This window comes from Lygodium microphyllum, chromosome 28 (genome assembly GCF_053477565.2).
Source record: "Lygodium microphyllum isolate KBCC chromosome 28, Lygodium_microphyllum_v1.1.10, whole genome shotgun sequence".
In the NCBI taxonomy this organism is placed as follows: domain Eukaryota; kingdom Viridiplantae; phylum Streptophyta; class Polypodiopsida; order Schizaeales; family Lygodiaceae; genus Lygodium; species Lygodium microphyllum.
The window spans coordinates 27,803,125-27,827,409 of record NC_141162.1 but is presented as its reverse complement, the minus strand read 5'-3'; the positions used below and the strand labels follow the sequence as shown (position 1 = coordinate 27,827,409).

At 48.8% G+C, this 24,285-nt stretch overlaps 1 protein-coding gene across 1 annotated transcript in view; it reads right to left on the bottom strand.

Annotated features, from left to right (window-relative positions):
* The window catches only part of LOC148011277 (uncharacterized), a 193,452-nt gene that overhangs the window by 9,282 nt on the left and 159,885 nt on the right, over positions 1-24,285 (bottom strand). Inside the window, exons 7-11 of the mRNA XM_087669993.1 lie at positions 22,097-22,831; positions 21,848-21,955; positions 21,146-21,211; positions 20,935-21,011; positions 20,694-20,828 (exon numbers count right to left, since the gene is read on the bottom strand). Of these exons, the coding sequence (XP_087526119.1) occupies positions 22,349-22,831 (483 nt within the window). The 3' untranslated portion in view covers positions 20,694-20,828; positions 20,935-21,011; positions 21,146-21,211; positions 21,848-21,955; positions 22,097-22,348. The remainder of the gene's footprint in view (positions 1-20,693; positions 20,829-20,934; positions 21,012-21,145; positions 21,212-21,847; positions 21,956-22,096; positions 22,832-24,285) is intronic.

Sequence of the window (24,285 nt, the reverse complement as noted above, 5' to 3'; positions counted from 1 at the left end):
TATGTGGGAGAGTGGGGAGGTTCTCGCGGAGGCCAGATTGAGCAGTTGGCAAGTACCTAAGGCCTTCTTTACTACATACTGGGAGGTGGTGAAGGATCCCCTACTGAGGACTTTCCAAGAGATATTCTCCTCAGGACAGATGCCAGGGAGGCTATCGGCAGGTCTTATCAGTCTCCTCCCCAAAGGGGGAGACCGGTTGGAGCTATCCCAGTGGAGACCGATCACCTTATTATCAGTGGCCTATGAGGCTCTGGCAAAGATGATTGGTAGACGATTACGCCATGTGCATCCAGACATTATTCATGACACACAGACAGGCTTTGTACAGGATAGGAGCATCCTGGACAATGTATTTACATTCTTTGAGGCGACAGAGTGGGCTCAGCACAGTGGGCAAAGACTGGCAGTACTACTATTGGACTTCGAGAAAGCCTACGACAGGGTGGATTGGGATTTCCTAGAGGGTACCATGGTGAAGTTAGGATTTCCCCATGCTTGGATTCGCGGGGTCTCCGGCCTGTACAGATCAGCCACCAGCAGGGTTCTCATAGGAGGAAGGCGAGGGAAGAAGGTCCGAATGGAGAGATCGGTCTGACAAGGTTGCCCCCTGGCCCCATACCTGTTCCTATTTGTTGCAGAGCCGATGTCCCACTTCCTCAAGTCACGTGTGAGTGGACTACGCGGCCTCTGACTTCCAGTGAGAGAGGAGACTGAGTTGCTAGACTCAGAGTATGCAGATGACACAGGACTCTCCGTAGAGGACGATGAGGTGATGCTGGAAAGAATGAGGTTGGCTCTTGAGGTGCTCTGTGTTGCAGCGGGTGCGAAAATCAACTGGCGAAAGTCGGTTGGCTTCCTCACAGACCCGGAATCCAGCACGGAGTGGGGAGTCCACTTGGGATTTAGATGGGTGGGCAGAGGGCAGACCGTCCGATACCTAGGGTTCCAGGTGGGACTTGATATCACTCTTGCCCAACAGTTTCTTCCTGTTCTAGAGTCTATTAGGAGAAAACTGACCTATTGGAGCATGGCTCGCCTCTCCTAGCCGGTTGAGCCCTGGTGGTTAACCAGGTCCTCCTAGCGACGGCCTGGTACATCACCTCGTGTTGGTGTTTCTCCTCATCATGCGCAGGGCAGCTTCACCGCCTGGTGCGGAATTTCCTTTGGTCAGGGTCTGATGGCTCCAGAGACTCCAGGGCCAAGGTGGTGTGGGCGACCATCATACGACATCGATCAGAGGGAGGGCTTGGGATCATAGACCTAGAATATCAGAGTAGGGCCCTCTTGGGCAAGTTAGTTGTCCGCGGTCTCACACCAGGTGGGCAAACCTCGAAGGTCTTATTGTAGGAGGGCCTTTAGGATTGTAAACCGAGGCTTGGCAAGGAATGGAGACCATCCTTGAGATGGATCTTCACTTCAGCCCAGATTACCCTGCCCAGATCACCTTTCCTGTGGAGCCTACTCCACGTGTGGCAGGGCCTCCGTAAGGCCCTAATCCAGAGCCCCCCAGGCTACCAGGAGGAAATAGACTGTCAGCCGGTGATCTGGAACCTCCAGGTCAAAGACAGGGAAGGGGCACAGTTAGGTGAGCACCCCCACATCTAGTGGGCTGGGTGGGAGGCCGGCCCGGCTCGCTCCATCAGGACATGGTGGGAGGTGTACAGGATGGCAGACAAGGAGGTGCTACAGCGAGTATCAGGGTGCTTGAGAGGAGTGGAGTTGAGGAGAAGAGAGATAGACGCAGCAATACCTCCGGAGTGGCTTGCCCCCCCGATACGAGAACCGATAGAGGCCGGGGAGGTATGGGCAGCCAAGTTCTCTCTAGCAGGCATCCCTCTTCAGGTGACAGGTAGAGTGGGCGGCGCCCCCCAAGGGACCTTCTTTACCGTTCAGGAGGGGGGGCGTCTGGCCCTTGACAGAGGGAAACAGGATGAGGGGATTGCCACCCTCTCATGGAGGAGGATTCGGGTGGTGGGTCTTCAAGGGAAGACTTGGCGACTGGACCCCTACGTCTTCTGGATGGAGCTCAAGGAGTGGCGCCTTTGGATTTGGGAGGGTAGACCACTTGATGAGCTGGAGTGGGACCCAGGAGAGTGGCTATGGGCGGCCTCTGCGGTTGCAAAAAAGCCACCCAAGCTCCTAGAATACACTGCCAGGATTGGCAGACATGTACTGATGCAGGAGGATATGGATTGGGCGCCGTCACGCAGCAGACACTGGGCGGAGCACAGCATCACAGAGCCCTTCCGACGGACCTTCTGGCGCCGCCTATGGGATAGCTGGAGGCCAAGGAGGGTGTCGTATTTTTTATGGCTGGTGGCACATGGAGGTTTGGCGGTGGGAAGCTGGCTTGCCCAGATGCAGAAGGAAGGAGGTTGTAAGCGCTGCACACAGCAGCCTCTAGAAACCCCAAAGCATTGCCTTTGGTCTTGTGAGGAGGCGCAGCTTGTATGGAGAGGAGCATACCATATCCTTCGACGTATAGCCCCCAGCCTTGGGTGGATTTCATGGGGAGCTTTCTGTTGGCAGGCACTTAGCCAGGGCTGTCACCTTTTGTATGAGGCCGAGATGCAGGACATGATTTTCATGATCGAGGTAGGGTCATGTGCAGTGGTTGGTCTGGAGCCTTTACCCATCCGCCAGGTACTAGAGCCGACAGCAGACCGCTCAGAGATATGGGAGATCATAGGGAGTCTTAATGGATGGCATATTTGGAAAGCGCGATGCCAGGTGGCTTTCGGTGGAGAGAGACTTTCAGCACTTGCGACCTTGGCAGAGCTATGGACCTCCATCATTCACTCCCTCTGCGGCCGATGGGAGCAGGTGCAAGGTGAGTCCAGGGCGCGTCAAGAGCTCCGTGGTCACTTCATGCATACCTGGGGTGGCCACAGCCTATTCTTTGTGTTGCAGGCAGGCAGTCCCATTTGGCAATATACCCCTCCCCCATGGCTCCTTGCCCCCATCCCCCCTAGACCGCCTTGAGAGGCTTGTATACATGATGTAGTGGTGACTTTGCATTAGCTCCAGTTTATTCTGTTGAGCTTGAGCACTTTGTTGTAATCAGCTTTTTGAGTAATATATTTAGCCACATTTTCTTGGAAAAAAAAATAGATGACAACATATAAGAGGGGGCAACAGTCTTTCTGGTGGTCCTAAGCTATAGGTGACAACTTCCACGGCTGTTTAAGCAGGGCAACAATAGCTTTTTAGCATTTCTTAAGATAAAATTCTAAAATTTCTCTCTCTATAGCATTCTCTCTCATCCTCTAGACATCTTTCAAGTTATCTTAACATTTTCCAGCAGTTTGAGCTATTAGAGGAAGAGATTTCGATTAATCTCTGATGTGAACCCTAATTTATAGTAGAAATTAGGGTTACATAGCCACCTTAGGATGTGTGCTTAGAATTGAGGGCTTAGGACTTGAATTCCAGTAGCTGAAATTGAGAAATTTCAGGAAGGTTCAAGAGGCCAGCCAGCCAATATCAGATTTGGGGCTGAAATTGTCTTTCAAGGAGCAACGTGAAGGCCAATCCCCAAGCAAACCAAGGGGAAAATTGGTTTGAAGGCTTGCCGGTTAGTTTTAACAGCAAGAGATAGTTCGATTAGTAGAGGAGATCCAAGGATCTCAGTTGTACTCCTTCCATTTGCAATACAAAATAAAAAAATACTACAATGGGTGCCAGTTTTGGGGCCAATAGGGTGTCCAATGTCCAGATTAAAGTCGTAAAGTGCGCATTTTTCAGTTTACGTAAATTTTATGCTTGCTGTAATTAGTGCAAAATCAGGTTATCTACCACCCTATCCAAGAATGAAGGCTAGTTTCATGGCTCCATACAAGCCTCCAAATCAATTTGTCCCTTGGTTTTCTTGGGAATTGGCCTTTACCCTGCTCCTTGAAAGACAAATTCGGCCCCAAATTTAATATTGGCTGGTTGGTCAGTTTTGATAGCAAGAGGTACTTGGATTAGTGGAGCAAATCAGAGGATCTCAGTTGTACTCCTTCCATTTGCAATATAAGATAAAGAAATACTACAAGGGGTGCCAATTTTGGGGCCAACAGGATGTCCAATGTCTAAGATTCAAGTGGTAAAGTGTGCATTTTCAGTTTATGTGAATTTTATGCTTGCTATATTAGTATTAAATTAGGTTATCTACTGCACTTTTTAAGGAGGAAGAATGGTTTCAATGTTCCATTTCCGGGATACCATCTATTCCCTCGAATTGGTGGTTTAGAGGCACCTGATTAAAGGTCACAAGCTTTGCTCTAGTGCTGAAATTGTATTCAGGTGAGCATTACAACAAGAATGTCTTCAGATAGTGAGATGAGATCAAGCAGGGATGATGCCTCTTAATCTAAAAATTCACAAAGTGTTGGGAAAAATGCAATGTCTGATCTTGGACAAGGCACACAACACGGATAGCAAGTCGATAATGTTGGTTTAGACCAAAATGTGGGTCCTTCAAGGCCTTTAGAAGCTGATGGTCAGCAAAAAAAAGAGGAATTTGATTACCAATTTAAAGATTAGCTGAGGACAACAGCTGAAATGTTTATGCAATTGGCAAATGATCCTTAGTTCATGCGCTTTTTGAAACCTTTAAAGGAGGGTAGCAAAGGCAAGAAGAGGCATTCAAGTATGGCTGTTAATATGCATAACCCCATGTATAGCAATGTTGGCATGATGCTGGGGCACAAAGTGGCAAGTTTAGCAATGCATATATGCAACCCACTATATTCGGACTCATAGTATTAATGCTGGTCATGCAAATGCTCCATAGAGTGTTGATCACGAGGAAAAATGTAACTAGTAATGCATGCAATGTATGGAAAAATTTATCTTGGCATGGCTGGTAGTATGCAAATTTCCATGCACAATCACATTGCAATGTTTCAAAGTATGCAAATAAGAATGTTTCCTAATGCATTTGATGCTCCTAGCATATCAGGTACACATGAGGGGCTAGTAAACTAGATGCAATCTTGCATATTAATTAAGTTGGAATTGCAGCAATGTGAAAGTTAAAGCATCACAATGCTGAAGGGGAAAAAAGGCCTACAACCTAGTGGAAGTTTGAGGCAAGTAAAGTTAGAGGAAAAGTCTCCATATGCTTCTTGGTGAATCTTTAACATTGTTTCACCAATAGATGCAAAGTGAATGGAAGAGTATGACTTGGTAGACCATCCTTAGTTGTTGCAATTATACGGAGATGCCTTTCAGTTAGAGCTGACTTTGGTTCACACTCAATTAGGTTTAGCAGAGTGGGGGTTTGGAGCATTACCTGATGCAGCTCAAGGGGGAGGTAGCACTTCCACTCCACCAGTTTTGGACAGCTCTCATATGTAGTGGATCTCAGATGTATTAAGCATGCATCCAAGGTATTATGCTGACAGTATGCTTGCCATGAGGTTACTACTCTGTGTACTAGTCATTATGCATGTAGATGAGTATGAGTTTCACATGGGCATTGAAACTATACTTTTGCATCAGTTTATAATTAGTTTGGCATGAGTTTTTGCCTCTATTTTGCGACAAAAATTTTGATTAGTTTCAGCTCAGTTTTTGATCAATTTGAGAGCCGTTTATGCTCTTTGCATTAGGTGCTGATCAGTTTTTGCAATTAGTTTGGGATCACATTTGCAGCAGTTTATGCTCAGTTCTTAGATCAGCAAGTGATCAATTCATGATCAATTTATACTCACTTTTTCCACACCCCGAGGAGAAGTGCTAGAGAAAATACCCTCACCTTCATCCAAGAGCAAAGGGTGGATCTATATCGGAGCCTTTGTCTACCTCTATTTTGTCACTCACTATTCTCGCTAAGTCAGTGTTTTTACACATTTATCAGGTGGAGGAGCCTTCTTCGACTATCTTATCTTTTGAGCAGCCTTGGCTCCTTCACAATAGTGCTTCGAGTTATATGACTCCTTGAGGTGATTTGTTACAAGATCTCTGTTTGTCAAAGGGTATCACCACTGCTGGTGACATCTCTTTGCTTCCTATTAGTGGTGTTGGCACATTGCCTCTATTGTCTGACCATCCATCGAGCTCCATTTCTAAGGACCTACATGTTCCGAACTTGGGCTTCCATCTTCTCTCACTTTTTGGCCTTCCTAGACTTGGGATCCATATTGTCTTCATTGAGCCGGCCGTCTTTGTTTAGTATTCTTCTACTGAAACCCCTTTTGTGATCGATTGGTAGGAGAGGGGGCTATCTATGCTCCATTCCCCTTCCATTGTGTACGCCCTCCGAGACAACTTTCTATGGCTGCACCTGTATCCGATTCTGCACCATTTATCCCACAGGTTCGATCCCATTTCCCACCTTCTCCTCTGGTGATTCCCTCGTACCTCCCATCCCTTTTAGGGGGGGACGATATCGGTGATGTGGTTGTGGATTCCCTGGCCCTTTGTGTTTCAGAGAGGGATCCCCAGGATCATGAGAAGTTTCTTCAAGGTTTCCAATCTACTTTGGGCCTTTTCTTTATGTGACCTTGCTATCATCTCATAGTTGGGTTAGAGGCTTGGCTCACCCATCTCTGACTAGAGTTTTCAGGAGCAATTGGTTCAAGGCCTCTCTATTTCTTTTGCCCTTTGGTAGCCTTCCATTTCATCAAAATTTTACATGGAGGGGGAGTCTTGCTCCTTCGCTGGATTTCTTCATCGACGGACTTCATTGGCATTGGCACTCTTTCCGCCACCCTCACATCCGCATCTCCTTTGGCCTTTCGCCACATATACTAGATTTGCGAGGGGATGTTAGCAGTCATGTGTGTCTTGTGTGGTCATCTCCTATCTATGAGCCTTAGTTTGAGTTAGACGAGGACATTAGTAGCTTTGACATTGTCTTTGTTTGCGATTTCATGTATTTTAGGCACTTTAGATGGAGGGCACATTAGTGCATTTCTTTTTGGGCACTTTTGGCTGTCTTGGACTCAATATTTTGGGCATGGCCACTTTTGGCTCCACTTTGCCAATATATAGCTGGCCTACCCTCCCATTCTCATTATTCATCATTGATCCTTCGTGATCAGCAAGCCCATCTCATTCTCTCATCCCCTTGCTACCGTTTGGGCCCACACTGACACGCAGAGCTGCGTGTTGGGGCTGACTATTGCAGCCTTGTACCTTCAGCCATTGCAGTCACATTGTTTCTTCTCTCTCCTCCGTTCTCTCTCTGTCCCTTTGTTCTCTCCAAGTTCACTTTCCTTTTTCTGTTGCGCATTCTCACATTATCTACCATTGGTTGAGCATACAATCAATGATATAGTCACATCTCTACCAAGTGGATCCTGTTCGAAGATAATTTGTGTGGCTATTTAGCAACTTTCAACCATGCTTTGGAGACCTCTATTGGGAACCATGTAGTAGATCAACTAATTGTGGAGATGGATCAGTTGTTGAAGCAAGTTCGGGAGAATATTCAATGGGCACAATAATAGCAAAAGGAGAAGGATGACAACTATCGGCATGTATTGAGCTTTCCAAAAGGTCAATGGTGTTATCTCAAGATCTAGAAGCAGTTTGAGGAGTTTTCACCTAAGCTAGCACCTCAGAAGAATGGGCCTTTCCACTTGTTAAGAAGCTCAGTAGTCATGTGACTTATCAATTGGAGCTGCCCTCTAATTGGTAGCGGCATGTTTGTGAGCATGAAAGATGTGCTAAAGGAGGCTCACAGTGACATAGTTGGAGGACATTTTGATGCAAGTACCATAGCCCAAAAAGCACTTCAAGCCCAATTAAGGTGGCTCACTCTCTTTAAGGATGCAACCAGATTTGTCAAACACTGTGATGAATACTAAAGTACGAAGTTACGTATTTGAAAGGATAAAATGAAACTCAAACTAGTAATTGCCGGCTAACATTTTGAGAAATTGAGTATAGATTTCATGGGATCCATTATACCAGTTGCACAATATTTACAGGCTCGATACATCATCGTAGCCATAGATTACATGACTGAATGGGATGAGAGTAGGGCAATCCGTAAGGACGATGCAGGAACCAGTGCACGGTTTCTATGGAAACAAGTTACTCACTCTTTGGTTGCTCCATTGAGATCATTAGTGATCAAGGGACACACTGCCTCAATAAAGTGAGCACATACTATCCACATTCCTAATCATCCATGGGAAGTCTAGTTCTTATTATCCCCAAGCAAATGGCCAAGCAAAAGCTACGAATAAATTTTTCATTAGTATATTGACAAAAAATGTATGAGTATCATATTTAGATTGGGATCATAATCTCATAGCAGCACTTTGGGCCTATTGGACAGCTTACAAAATTACCATGAGACAAACCTCATTTTGACTTACATATAGCTCTAGAGTTTTAAGTTCCTATCCTGCACATTACCGACCGCGAATGCTTGGAAGGTACTAGAGCTTGGCAACATCACCTCTAAGAGCTCGAGCACTTGACTGAAATATGCCTACTAGTCACTCGTGCCTTGCATGCTGAGAAAGCCCAATGAAAGGTGTGGTTTGACAAGCATGTCAAGCAACGATCTTTCGACAACCCTTAGTTTGGTGATGACTCTTTGCCACTGTTTTGGATCTACTTGGAGGCTATGCAACTGGGAATAGCCACAGTTGTAGTGAGGGATAAGGTAATGCACCTGGGCAGTGCCCGCATACACATGCACCTATGCTAGGCAAGTAATGGGTCACATGGAGGTGGATGACATGATCGTAGGAGCATATGCGAGAAGGATCGTGAGAGCACGCAAGAGAAGGATTGCATGAGAGGTGAGATCATAGATGTGTGTGCATGGAAGATGAAGGCGATGGCAGGTCATGATGTGCAGGTCATGGGCAGCAAGATCATACCCTGTGGATTGTGGGCAGCAGTTCAATATTTTTCGGTGAAAAAAAGCATGTAAAATTTGACGATGTGACACATTAATTAAACTCTTATGGTTGGCTGTTTTAACTGCAGCCAACACCCAATGTTCAGCTAACATTATTTTTGTTGATGTCCACTTTGTTTGCTCCCAAGGCATGCATAAAACAGGCTCATGGTAACTTGAGGAGGGCATCATGGCGATCATCTTGGTGGCATTTATTTTTTGTGTCATTGTCATTATCATCATCATCTTCTATTTGTGCCAAGTTGTGAGGAGCAGCAACGAGCGAGTCTACCCACATTCTAGAGTTTCTTGAGATTGAGCTGGAATGTTCATGGCTTGATCAAGGTGAAGACTGTTTGAGGTGGACCGAGATGGAGTAAAGAGCTGTCCTAGATAGGATAAGATAGGTGACTGAAATTGAAGAGCTGTTTAGAGCTTGGTCTTGCAGAGCCGACAATTGTACAAATCTCTATCTTATTGCTGCAATAAAGATTTGAGGATCTATTCTGTCTTTCTTGGGTTCTATTCTCTTTTGTTGAGTCATGCATTAGGACTGCGATTCTTATAGGATGAACAGAGCTCAGCCAAGGTGGCATACACGGAGAGGTTCTCTCCATTGAAAATCATGTGATAGTGGGCCTTCCAAATGTGTCACCCTATGAGATTTCCAATAATATCCCATACCTCTGATCGTGATGCATTGGCTCCACAACCCGAGTTGACAGAGCCTGAAGACCCACCACTGCACATGAGCCGAAAATGATGATGAAGATTGCATTATGCATCTCTGCCTCATATAGTAGATGAAGGCCCTAATTGACTGATTGACTGTGTGCCAATAGAAAACCCCCCAAGAAATACACTCTAGGCTGGGCTCTACTCAGCAGAATAGCTGGCAGGCACCTCTTGACACCAGCTGTGCTGCCTCACATAGCCATAGACAATGCTTTAAAGTATCCAGGTGCTATTGTGGGAAGCATTGATAGATTCCATCCTATTGCATCCACTGTGCCAATCAGCAGGTCACTATCAAACTCCCATGTGCCAGAAGCCATAAGAATTATGAGACCCTCCTTGGCTGCCAACAATCCCAAAGGCATCACTAGAAGGTTTGTCGAGAAGGGTTTGTGATGTTATGCTCTACCCAATGTCTACAATGAGTCTATATCATCATGCATCAAAATATGTTTCCAATCCAGGTTGCATAGGCGAAGAAGCTCATTGCCTTCTCGGAAACTAATGAAGTAGGCTAGCTGCACTCTCTTGGTTCCTAGCCCCCCTCATTGAGAGCCTTGACCTCCCAAATCAAAAGTCCTCACTCCTAGATATTTGTCCATGCAATGTGTGGGTCAAGCTACCACGACTTGACTTGGAGTCTTACAACTTTGGTACTCCAAGGGACGTTGAAAAGGCAAGACCTCATTGCCCTCTATCCAGAGCTAACTGCCCATGCTCTTGTATGGTGAAGAAAGTGTCTGGGGGAACCTTTGACTCTGCATGCGACTTGCATTGGGATGCCCATAGGTGAAAACCCGACCACCCTTCAGTTTGCTGCACAGGTTCAGTGGGGAGGGGCTAGCCAATCTTGGGGATCATCACATCAATCTTGGGCCATCTGGCCTCTTTTTCCCTCCAGCATCCTACTGCCTGTTGAAGTACCTCGATAACTGCGTCCTTGTAGATATCTCTTGAAACCCCGATGGAGTGGCAAGGCCAGACTCCAAATCAGCACATTGAATGTGCATGCGATCCTTGAGCTAAAGCTGTCTCAATCCAAGACCTATGAGTTACTTCAGGACTTTTCGCAAGCTTTGCCAAACTTATATTGAAGGAAGGATGACGTGGATAGGGTGGTCAATAGTGGGTGAAGATCCACCTCAAAGCTGGTTCCCAGAAGATATTTTTGGAGGAGGAGCTTCCAGGTCTATCTGCCTACTGTGAGTCCTCAGACTACCAGCTTGCCTACTAGCTTGCCTACTAGGGCTTGACCTTGTTACTTAGGATCAATAATCCCCAAGCCCCCCTGAGTGGTGTCAGATGGTGGTCTGCCAGGCCAGCTTAGCACAAGAACCCTTGGACTTGTGTGAGTTGGTGGACCATAGGAAATTCCAGACTGTGGTTTTCTGACACATGATGGCAACAAGCACAAACAAGAAGCTATATGCCAAGGGGTCACCAAAAAGATGTGATTAACCACTAGAGCTCTACGTGAAAGGGAGAGGTCCATGCTCTAGTAGGTCAGCTTCCGACATAGCTTATTCACGTAGAAACTACATTACTGTAACTCAAGCTTACGCCCGTCACGTCGCGATACTATCCCCCCGCCCCGACTACGCACGCCCATCTGTCTGCCCGTGCCATCCGACTAATCGCCCCGCCCCGACTGATCGCCCCCGCATTGTTTGCGCCGTCCGACTGATTGTGGTCGTCCGACTGATCGCCCCGTCCGACTGAATGTGGCCGTCCGATCTTCGCCCCCGCACTGTCCACGCCCCCCCGCCTTGACGTTTTGCAACGGCCGTCTGTCTTCCCCCCCCCCCCCCCCCCCACCCCCGCGATTGATCCCCGCACCCCCTAGTTGTTCCCTATATCTGCAGCAACTACCCCCCCATCAGGTAGCACCGCGACGTGACTGGTTGTCTTGCAAAAGGGACGTGCAATGGAAACCTCTGGTTAGACGCCGGCGCACTCAGCGAGTGCCCCCCAGTCAAACACCTTGCGCGTTGTCCTCTTTGAGGAGTTGCTCTTAGCCGTCTGAGCTAAGGAGCTGGAGCTAAAGGAAACAACAATTTATGGTCAGGTAGTAGGACATTCACTAGCCAGAGCCCAGCTTCTGGACTGGCTTCACTCCACGCTGCGCATCGGCACAGCGCAGATCGTGGAGGTGGTCCTACTGGGCCAAGGGATCTTCATGGTCCGCGGCTTAGTTTGACAGATGCAATTCGTGAGTTACTTGCTAGTTCACCATATGCATCCACGAAGGGGGTCATATACATGGTCCCCTGGTATAGTGGCTTTACTGTGGACGCGTTTGCACTCCACAACAGGTTTCTCCGGCACCCAGTCACCCTTCTTTTCCCCGGCCTAGCAATAGAGTATCGCCAGTTGGTGGAAGACTTTGGTCGGCTCTTCGGCACTATCCTTCCCGCATCCTTCGCGAATGCAGTGACAGTGGCAGGAGTCCCAAAAGTACGGGTGGCAGTGAAAGAGGTCAAGAATATCCTACAGTTCCTAGAGATTTGAGGCAGGCAGGCACTCCTTTAGGCAGTAGGTCATTGTGACGGGGCAACCAGGGCAGTGCCTGCGCTGCCACAACTTTGGGCATTAGGCAATAGGTTGCACGCGTTTCGGAGCCAAGGTGGCTCCGCCGACAGGCCCGCAGGTGGACATTGATGGCTTTACACGGGTCCGAAGACGACAGAGAAGGAGATGGCAGGGGGGGCACAGCCAGCGTCTCAGACCTAGCCTCGGTAGGGAGTAGGAGGGCATGTGATGCCCCCTCGGCAGAGCACTCCACAACCCCCCCTACCTGCCTCACCCGACAGGACCGCAGCCCCCCACATCCACCACCCGTGCCACAGACTACCTCTCCTGAGTTCCCACAACCCCCACACCCACCTCCCTCCACATCCCATGCGCCCCCCCAACTGACCCTGGTCCACAGCCCCCCACTTCCAGGACCACTAGCACCCCCCCCCCTCCCCCCGGCCATGTACTTCTGTCCATCCCACCGTCCCTCGATCATCCTCCCCCCCACCACCTCCGTACCGAGCATCCCCCCTGATCCACACCTGGTTTAGGCGAACCCCCCAAGGCCCACCCCCCCTCCGACCACAAGAGGTGATGAGCCATACACGCCTACATCCTCTTCGCACTAGCAATCCCCCCCTCCCATACAGCCACCAGCTCATCCACCCCTGCTGCTCGTCACACTTTCCAGAGATAGGCTCACCTACTGCCACAGGAGTTCTTCTGCAGTGGCCCATGGTCCTACTTGAGAGTTGCAGAGCGCGGAGAGTTCCCACTACCTCCAGAGGTGGGGATCTTCGTGGTTCGTAAGTCAAGGAGGTGCAAGGCTCATCTTCTAGCACCACTCGATGGACCAAACTACATTTTTTTTCTTCAGCCCTCTCACTCAGGGGAGTGGACAATGACACAGATAGAGGAAGAGTTGAAGAGTCAGGTGGCGGACCACACCTCCCAGTGCATGGGAGAAGGACTAGCATTGTTTGCACAGTAGTGGCCTAGTTGCATGATGGACATTAATTGGTGGGCTGGTGCCGAGGTCCCTCACCTGAGCATTATCTTCTGAGCCCCTCCACAGTGGAGAGCTCTGAGGGATGTGATCGAGTGGCCCCTGGCACAGGCGGCCCGTTTCTACCAGTGCACAGAGTCTCGACTCTCTGCATGGCTGATAGATGCATTGGTAGTACCACCTGGAACATCTATCACCCCTATGGTCCGGCGGAGGGCCACAATGGGGGGATGGAGCTCGCCGTCTAGCAAAGCGCACCTGCATGCCTCATAGCTCCTCCTGGTCATCAGCAACCTCCACACCGAACAGATGCCTGTTCGGGCAGTCACAAGTTTCCCTATGAGCTTACACCTTGCATCCTAGAATGTGAATAGCCTCCACTACAGTGGGGCACGTGGTTCCAGGAAATTGATTGTTCGACAGGAGTTGCAGCCTGCCTTGGCTGGACGGATCGACATCTTACTTATATAGGAGCACAAGCTTACACTCGCCCAGGCCCAGCGGGTAGGGAAGGTACTCCCAAGCAGCTCACACACTTACTGGGAGCATGCCATAGCTGCCCACGGTAGGAGTGGAGGCGTGTGCACCTCTATTGGTCCGAGTCTTACCACTTGTGTTTGTGACCACGGGACGATAGTGGCAGGGAGAGTGCTATGGATCAGATTGGATATTGGGGACTCTTGCCTTGGAGTCCTTAATATCTATGCCCCCACGGAGGTTAAGGCACGCAGCAGGTTCTGGGTGGAGATCGCGGAAGGACTCCCAAAGGTGGACTCTTGGATTGTTGGAGGAGACTTCAACAACCTGGAGGCTTTGGAGGACCAGCAGGGCAGAGGGAGAAACTACCAAGGTATGGCGGGGGAGGACCAAGAAGCATGGGAGGTGTTTCTACTGGCAGTAGGAGCACGCGATGCTTGGAGAGACCCTGCCTTCCATAAGAGGGAGAGGTCACTGGGGATACAGACGGCTAGGTGGAGCCCTGCTGGAGCGGTTGGATAGGTTTTATGTGGGAGAGTGGGGAGGCTCTCCAGGAGGCCAGATTGGGCAGTTGGGGGGCACCACATTGTCCGATCATTGCTCGGTTCTCCTGACACTAGATCCCCCAGCATTTTCCCTAGATTCACGATCTTATCGGATCCCTGACTCGATCTACAGGAGGGAGGAGGTGACGAGACAGATAGAGCAGATTTGGACAAGAGAGTGGGGCAGGAGGAGCTAGATCGCAGAGGTGGTTGCAGAGGCCCTAGCTGGGTCGAGCAGGATTTGCCAAGAGGCAGCCATATAGGCCAGGTAGCAGAGCTGGGACGAGGAGAGAGAACTCCGACGGGACCTTGCAACCATGCAGAGATTATTACAGGTAGCACCAGGGGATCCCACTCTCCATGCACAGGAGGTGCGTGCGCGAGTAGCCATTGCTGGTCTAGAGGACAAGCGCTCCGAGTTCTCTTTCCGCACCTCAGTAGCTTTCTGGGCGCGGAAGGGGGACACGATGTGCAGGGATTTTTTCAGGTGCACCAGCCTCGCACCTCAGGAGAGCAGATACGCAGCCTCCGAGATCAGTATGGGAGGATCCGTTCTTGCCCAGACGAGGCGGTGGAGATTGCCACTGACTACTATAGTTGCCTCTTCCAGCAGGAGACAGCCTCAACTAGAGGACAACGATGTAGACAGCAGGTCTGGGATAATATCCCATCCCTTGTCACAGAGGAGATGGGACACTCCCTCCTAGCCCCCTTCACAGAGAAGGAACTAGAGGAGGCTTTCCATACATAGGATGGGCAGAAATGCCCGGGAGAGGATGGCCTCTCCAAGGCTTTCTTCACTACCTTCCGGGAAGTGGTGAAGGACCCCCTATTGTTGGCCTTTTAGGAGATTTTTACTTTAGGACAGATGCCAGGGAGTCTATCTGCAGGCCTTATCAGTCTTCTCCCCAAAGGGGGAGACCGGTTGGAGCTTTCCCAATGGAGACCGATCACCTTACTGTCAGTGGCCTATAAGGCACTGGCAAAGATGATTGGTAGGCGACTATGCCCCTTGCTTTTTGACATCATCCATGACACACAGACAAGCTTTGTCCAGGATAGGAGAATCCTAGACAATGTATTCACCTTCTTTGAGGCGACAGAGTGGGCCCAACACAGTGGGCAGAGACTGACCATACTACTCTTGGACTTTGAGAAAGCCTATGATAGGGTGGACTGGGATTTCCTAGAGGGCACCATGGTGAGGTTGGGTTTCCCCCAGGCTTGGATTTCCAGGGTCTCCGCACTTTACAGATCGGCCTCCAGCAGGGTTCTCATAGGAGGGAGGCGAGGGGAGGAGCTTCGGCTGGAGAGATCGGTCCGACAAGGCTGCCCCCTAGCCCCGTACCTGTTCCTTCTCTTTGCAAAGACGATGTCTCACTTCCTCAGGTCACATGTGAGCGGTTTACATGGCCTCCGACTTCCAGTAAGAGAGGAGACCGAGTTGTTAGACTCAGAGTATGCAGATGATACAACGCTTTACATTGAGGACGACGAGTTCATGCTTGAAAAGAGTGAGGTTGGCTCTTGAGGTGTTCTGTTCTACAGGAGGAGCGAAAATCAACTGGTGAAAGTCGGTTGGTTTCCTCATAGACCCGGACTCTAGCACAGAGTGGGGCGTCCACCTGGGATTTAGATTGGTGAGCAGAGGACAGACGACGCGTCCGGTACCTAGGGTTCCAGGTGGAACTCGACATCACTCCCGCCCAACATTTTCTTCTAGTCCTCGATTCTATTTGGAGGAAGTTGACCTACTAGAGCACGGCTCGCCTCTCACTAGTCGGCCGAGCCCTGGTAGTTAACCAGGTCCTCCTAGCGACGGCTTGGTACATCGCCTCGTGTTGGTGCTTCTCCTCCTCCTGCGTAAGGCAGCTTCGCCGCTTAGTGCGGAATTTCCTTTGGTCCGGGTCAGACGGCTCCAGGGATTCTAGAGCCAAGGTGGCGTGGGCGACCATTATACGACATCGGTCAGAGTGAAGGCTTGGGATCATAGACCCAGAGTATCAGAGTATGGCCCTCCTAGGCAAGCTAGTTGTCCAAGGCCTCACACCAGGAGGGCAGACCTGGAAGGTCCTATTGCAGGAGGGTCTTCAGGACTGTAGACCAAGGCTTGGCGGTGAGTGGAGGCCGTCCCTGAGATGGATCTTCACATCAGCCCCTAGATTATCCTTCCTACGTAGGTTGCTCTGTGTGTGGCAGGGCCTCCGCAAGGCCCTTATCCAAGGCCCCCGAGGCTGCCAGGAGGAGATTGACCGTCAGCCCGTGATTTGGAACCCCCAGGTCAAGGATCGGGAAGGGGCACAAATTGGCAAGTGCCCTCACATCCAGTGCGCAGGATGGGAGACTAGCCCGGCTCATACCATCAGGACATGGCGGGAGGTGTACAGGATGGCGGACGAGGAGGTGTTGAAGCATGCATCAGGCTGCCAGCGAGGAGTGGAGCTAAGGAGAAGGGAGATAGACCAAGCGATATCTCAGGAGTGGCTTGCCCCCCCGATTCGAGAGCTGATAGAGCCCGAGGAGGTATGGGCCGCTAGGTTTTCACCAGCTGGCATCCCCCTACAGGTGGCAGGAAGAGTGGGTGGCACTCCACCTAGGACCTTTTTCATAGTGCAGGAGGGGGGGTGTCTAGCTCTTGAGAGAGGGCACCAAGATGAGGGGTTAGCTGTCCTTTCATGGAAGAGGATCCGAGTGGTTGGCCTTCAGGGGGAAGACATGGTGGCTGGACCCTTTTGTCTTTTGGCAGGAGCTCAGGGAGTGGCGCCTCTAGATTTGGGAAGGAAGGCCACTTGAGGAGCTGGAGTGGGATCCGAGAGAGTGGCTTTGGCTGGCCACTGTGGTCGCCAAGAAGCCACCAAGGTTCTTGGAGTACATAGCCAGGATTGGCAGACACGTACTGATGCGGAAGGACATGGATTGGGCGCCGTCACGTAGCAGGCAGTAGACGGAGCACAGCATCACGGAGCCGTTCCGATAGACCTTCTGGCGTCGCCTATGGGATAGCCAGAGGCCGAGGAGGGTATCGTATTTTTTATGGTTAGTGGGACATGGAGGCTTGGCGGTGGGAAGCTAACTTGCCCAGATGCAGAAGGAGGAAGTTTGTAAGTGCTGCACACAGCAATCAATGGAAACCCCAAAGCACTGCCTTTGGTCTTGTGAGGTGACACAGCTCGTGTGGAGAGGAGTATGCCACATCTTGCGCCGCATAGCACCCAACCTTGGATGTATCTCTTGGGGTGCTTTTTGTTGGCAGGTGGTCAGCCAGGGCCGTCACCTTCTGTATGAGGCCGGGATGCAGGACACGATTTTCATGATCGAGGCAGGGTTGTACGCAGTGGTGGGTTTAGAGGCTCTTCCCATCCGCCAGGTACTGGAGTCCACAACAGACCGCTTTGAGGTATGGGAAATCATAGGGAGTCTTACTAGTTGGCATATCTTGAAGGCGCGGTGTCAGGTGGCTTTCGGCGGAGAGAGACTTCAGTACAGGCAACCCTAGCAGAGCTCTGGGCCTCCATCATCCACTCCCTCTTCGAGGCCGATGGGATCAGGTGCAGGGCGAGTCCAAGGCTTGTCAGGAGCTCCGAGGTCATTTCAGGCGTACTTGGGGCGGCCAGGACCTGTTCTTCGTGATGCAGGTAGGCAGCCCCAGATGGCGATACACCCCCCCTCCATGGCTTCTAGCCCCTATCCCTCCTAGACCACCTTGAGAGACTTGTATATATGATGTATCTGTGACTTTCACAAGCTCCAGCTTGGTCTGTTGAGCATGAGCACTTCTTTGTATTCAGGTTTTTTTTGAAGTAATATAATTAGCCACACTTTATTTGCAAAAAAAAGGTAGGTCAGCTTCCACAAGATAGACTCTAGAGTCCAACCCTAGTACAAACTGATAAGTAGTTGTGATGGTAAGTCCCACCTGGACCCCGAGGCACTTGACTGCTTGCCCCTTGCTCATCCATTTGAAACCCAAGTGAACTCCCTAATCAGTGGAGTACGGATCTGAAAGGAAACCAAGTGACTTATACTTGTTGCTTTTCACACCTGCTGCCACGTAGAACACCTCTAGTGCCAATCTCACTCTCTCCATCATCAGCTCATTATCCTCAACATATAGGTTTGTGTCATCTACATACTTTGAACCCAACAGCTCTGCCTCTATTTGCACTGGCAACTTGAGTTCCTTGAACTTGTTGGAAGTAGGGTACTGCCTCTGAAGAGAAAGAAGTGATAGGGAGAAAGAGAGCAACCCAGTTTGACTAATTGCTTCCATAACTTGGTTGTACATGACCTCCATCTATTACTCACACCATCAACCTCAATGTGTGGTCTGGAGAAAGGAGCAGAGGAGCTACTAGCTATGCCTTGCAATTTCAAGACTTGCAAATCATGAAGATTCCCACTTTCAATGGAAGTAGAGATTCCCAATGCCTGCAAGTCTCATGCATGGCCACGGCCATAATGGCAAAACTCTTGTGGGAGGAGTTGAGCACGGCAAAGGTTCCACCTACTGCAAAGGTGGTAGTCAAGGAGAGGAGGATGGAGTATGGAACTTGTCACCTCGAGGGAGGCCTAGGGTGGGAAGGATAGCGGGTGGTTTTCTTTTTTTGGCGTGGGGGGGGGGGGGGGGTTTGTTGGTTGTTTAGCACATGAGAAGATGGTCCATCCTGCTGAGATGCAAGCTATTGAGATGGGGAAAGATGGGCAAGTGGTGACAAGGAGGGGAGGTTGCACGGGGGCCGGGGAAGGAAAGATTGGGGTAAGGGCAAAGGGGAAGGGGGAGGGGGAGGGGGAGGGGGTGGGGGGTGATAATATTGCATTGGGGAGGGACTGTTGTTGCAAGAAGTAGGCTTGCCCTTGTCACGGGGGTTTAGATTTTGGTGAAGATATCCTCGTCCAATGAAGGGTGTGACTCTATTTGGTGTGTCCCATAGGTGGCACCAGAAGGTCCATCGGAATGGCTCTGTGATGTTGTGCTCCGCCCAGTGCCTGCTACGTGACGGCGCCCAATCCATGTCCTCTTACATCAGTACGTGTCTGCCAATCCTGGCGGTGTACTCCAAGAACCACGGTGGCTTCTTGGTGACCACAGTGGCTGGCCAAAGCCACTCTCCCAGATCCCACTCTAGCTCCTCAAGTGGCCTTCCTTCCCAGATCCAGAGGCGCCACTCCCTGAGCTCCTACCAAAAGACCAAAGGGTCCAGCCGCCATGTCTTCCCCTGAAGGCCAACCACACGGATCCTCTTCCATGAAAGGACAGCTATCCCCTCATCCTGCTGCCCTCTGTCAAGAGCCGAACGCCCCCCCTCCTGCACTGTGAAAAAGGTCCCAGGTGGAGCGCCACCCACTCTTCCTACCACCTGTAAAGGGATGCTTGCTGGTGAAAACCTAGCGGCCCATACCTCCCCGTGCTCTATCGGCTCTTGGATTGGGGGAGCAAGCCACTCCTGAGGTATTGCTGCGTCTATCTCCCTTCTCCTCAGCTCCACTCCTCGTTGGCAGCCTGATGCTTGCTTCAGCACCTCCTCGTTCGCCATCCTGTACACCTACCGCCATGTCCTGATGGTACGAGCCGAGCCAGCCTCCCAACCAGCCCACTGGATGTGGGGGCGCTCGCCAATCTGTGCCCCTTCCTGATCCCTGACCTAGGGGTTCCAAATCACCGGCTAACGGTCTATCTCCTCTTGGCAGCCTAGGGGGCTCTGGATAAGGGCCTTGCGGAGGCCCTGCCACACACGGAGCAAGCTGCGTAGGAAGGGTGATCTGGGGGGGGGTGTGATTTGGGCCGACGTGAAGATCCATCTCAAGGACGGCCTCCACTCACCGCCAAGCCTCGGTCTACAGTCCTGAAGACCCTCCTACAATAGGATCTTCCAGGTTTGCCCTCCCGGTGTGGGACCGTGGACAACTAGCTTGCCCAAGAGGGCCATACTCTGATGCTCTGGGTCTATGATCCCAAGCCCTCCCTTTGACCGATGTCGTATAATGGTCGCCCACACCACCTTGGCCTTGGAATCTTTGGAGCCGTCTGACCTGGACCATAGGAAATTTTGCATTAGGCGGCGAAGTTGCATTACGTAGGAGGAGGAGAAGCACGAACACGAGGCGATGTACCGAGCCGTCGCTAGGAGGACCTGGTTAATTACCAAGGCTCGGTCGGCTAGTGAGAGGCGAGCCGTGATCCAATAGGTCAGCTTCCTCCGAATAGAATCGAGGACTGGAAGAAACTGGTGGGCGGGAGTGATGTCGAGTCCCACCTGGAACCCTAGGTACCGGATGGTCTGTCCTCTGCTCACCCATCTAAATCCCAAGTGGACGCCCCATCCGTGCTAGAGTTCGGGTCTGTGAGGAAACCAACCGACTTTCGCCAGTTGATTTTCGCTCCCGCGAAACCAGCATGGTGGCAGCATTTTGGCTGGGTGGGTGTCTGGTCACATGAGCTGAGTAGGGGATGATGTGTCCAAGCATATCCTGAATTCAGTTTCTTAATGTTAAAAATTCACAGAAAGTCCTTTAGTTAGGTATAATCGCTGGAATTACAGAAAGAATAAATCAGATCAAACTCCCAAACCTGTGTTGCAATGACCTGAACCCCAGCACCTACACACAGGAAAGGGCCATCCTGGATTAATGAATGGCCAACAGCCCCAAAAAAAGGCCCAAACCAAGAGGCGACTCTGCCACAGGTGCCAACAGGATTCTGGTACTGGAGGCCACAAAACTTTCAAATTAAAATTTGGACTTTTTACAAAAATGTTTAAGAAATCATGTCAAATTAGAGGCGAGTCAGAAGATTACCACAAAAAGCTTACCTTCTCAACTTGAGAGACTTGAGATGGTGTTCAAGCTCAATCTTGGCAGCTGAGTACCACAGACATTTTTTGAACTCCTTTTATGACCCGCCAGCATGCAGATTTCAGAAAGTACAACACGGATCCACAATTTCAGCAATTCATGTGACTAATTTTGGTTGCATGTCCATCTTTACTTCAAATTTTTAACTCAAGTGACATCATAATGTACCTTTGGTGTCAAAACCCTAACTGGTTATGACAGTGATACAGCATGGAAAGATGACCTCACCATGATCTGGAAAAGTGATGTCAGAAATCAGATTTCTCAGCTAATTAATTTAATGTTCAAGTGATTGCATTACCTACAAAGCTTGAATTTTTTGGTTGATCATTTTGACCAAATGTGTTTCAAATTTACATCACTATCTAATTCTCTGTTGATGTTTATGATTATTCCATAAAATGAAAGAAGAAAGCATTTAGGTTAGATACAATAATACGACTTTTAATTCAATGTGGCTTTGTGCATAGTATTGAGCCTGGTTGTATGTTCTCCTTATTTTCATTCTTTTCTTAAAAACCCTTCTGTTTCCCAATGGGCTAAAAGTGAAGATTCGTAGAGGAAAACAAAAATTCTCCACAATGGGCATAATACATGCTGCCAAGTTGGCCACTCTAAAGGATGAAGATAATACTCTTCGATAAATCAGTTTTTTCTAGCAGGGGCATAGGTTTTCACTTATACCATTAAAGCAGAAAGTGGTATTATTCTTTATTAAAACAAACTAAATTTGCACATATGGTTCCATTTGAGAGACTACTCAACAAAAATTTCCTTCCAGCTGTGCATCAAACTTTCCTGAAATAGTCTCTGTTTCATTTGAGAAACTACCTTGTTTTGTTCAGAATTACAGAGGTAAAAAAGACTGACCTGTGTTTGTAATCATTTCATGTTGGATTGCGGGTCATTGGAGCTGATTGGCAGTTTCAGCCCTGTATCGCATTTTCTTATGCACTGCTCCTTGATTGTGTTGCTGACCTGGCATTGATCTTCACTTTAAATAAACTATTAAACAAAGATTTCCTTTTAGCTATGCACCAAAGTTTTCCTGCAATAGTCCCTATTCCATTGCAGGAGCTGGTCTGATTGTTTAGAATTACCAAAGGAGAGAAAGGCCACCTGTTTGTAATGATCCAATGTTGGCATTGTGAGTCATTATAGCTGAATGGAAATGTCAATCTCCGTGACATTTTATTTGCACCAGTTTCCACTCCTTGTTTACATTTAGTGAAGTGAAATTCAGCTTCTCTTGACGATAAATTTGGCATATTGATTCTATTGCATAGATTTTGTATCTCAGCTCCTTTCATAGGTCCCTATTGAGTGACTTAATTTTTGGTAGAAATCTGTATCCCATGTTTTGCTCAAATGCTAGCCACTGCAAATAAATTTATTGATACAAGTCTTCCACCAAGACACTGCTCTAGACATGGCGTGAAACGATACCAAACATGAATCACATGATGAGGGGGTATCTTTATTTGGGTGTTCAACCTTGTCAGGATTACTCTCATGATTTGATAAATTTTCCAGGCTAAATGATTCACAAGGCCCTTTCCTTGCACCAGCTGTAGAACACCCAGGCTCCACTGGCATCTCCCGTTGACATACATTTGAACTAGTGTCAGTTGTATCATATGAGGAGATGCAAACATTAGGTATAATGCATGAACAAGGAGAGGGGCTATCCAGGAATTCCTGTTTAACCAATTTCAATTGTAGCTGTTCCAATTGCAAGATAACTGCATCAAGGCAAGGTCTTTGAACTGGATCTCGTACAAGTACGAAATGAAGAAATTCCATGATAGGCTTGAAGTGATTCACCTTTGCTGCTTTCTCATCAGTTATAAGGTCCTGTAGCATGCATATGTGAGTGCAAACATAATGAAATACAGACTACCTCCACATTATCATGTACAAACATATATGCTAGGCGATAATAGTTCCTGTGTTGAATAAGTCTGGAAAATCACAAATGCATGCGGTCATTTACAAGACGGATCTTTTGTGTTTGCAAGACCAATCCTTCATTAACTACCAAAACAAATTAGGATGCATTTCTTTCGATCAGAAAGGCTCCAGAAAAGAGTGAAACAAGTATTAATGTGGGAATAACAGATCTGCTACAAGAAACCATCTGAAAGCCAGAAGAAATAGAGGTAGATCCCTGTTAGTTACTGGATGTTTTGCAAAAAGAATATTTGCACAATCTTTAGTTAGGAGGGGAAATAAACAGAGCTGCCTGATAATGCCAAAGAAAGCCAGATATATCCATGCTGACATTTTTGTAGAAAAGCTATTTACCATTCATTCCTAGAAATCTCCATTTCATGCATGCCTTGCTGAATTTGAATATTTCACCCATTCACTTCTTCATCTTATTTCCTATTTGTGCAACTTCCATATTACCTCCATTCACTAGCCTTAGGTCTGGTTACATAATAGGGCAGCAGACTTTCCTTGGTTTCCAAAAGGACCAATCCCATTGCAAGAAAATGGCTTTTAGCTTTCATATCAGTCCGGACAGTTGCACACATTAAATCTGGTGTGGACAGGGCTCTTTCATGCGGGCCCACCAAAGTTGCAAAATTTCAGGCAACCTTGATCTGCTGCCTGAAAGCCTGTCCAAGTGGCCAACCAATAAAAATCCTTGGCCTTTCCACTAAATTGTGGAGCCAGGTATTTATCCATAGTTCTCCAACTTCAAAGGCAATGGTTCTACCACTTTAACATCCGAAGTTAATTATGATTGTAATAGACATTACGTGTTTATTTGATGAACAAAATCACCTAGTTCAAATGTCTGGTGCCCTAGTGTGTCACCAGGCTTATTAGATTGAATAGCCAAAAAGGGTGACCTCAGTCTAAATGCCTGGCACCCTAGTGTGTAACTAGCCTTACTAGATTGAACGACCATTCATTAGACAACAAATTTAGAAGCACTACAGAACAAAGAAAATTGCACTCTCTGTCAATCTCAGCACAGAGGAGTCTCGCGGTAGGAACTTAGCTTGGCTTTGACAAAGTCACGGTAGCATGTCCGAGATGAAGTGTAACATCCACCTTGAGTTTGTGCCATCTTCAGACAGCCACACCGACATACTGACCAAGATGGTCAACCATGTGATCTTTTATTACCTTTATCAGCAGATTAGCATTTGTCCTCCCTCCCCCTTGACAATGGCATGATGGGGGGAGGCCCATAGCTTTCCCTTACACCACAGAGTGGTGAGAGGGGGTGCTTCTTCTCTTTGTGTCTATAAGATTTTGGTTCTCCTTTATCATTGATTCATATATATTTATATCAT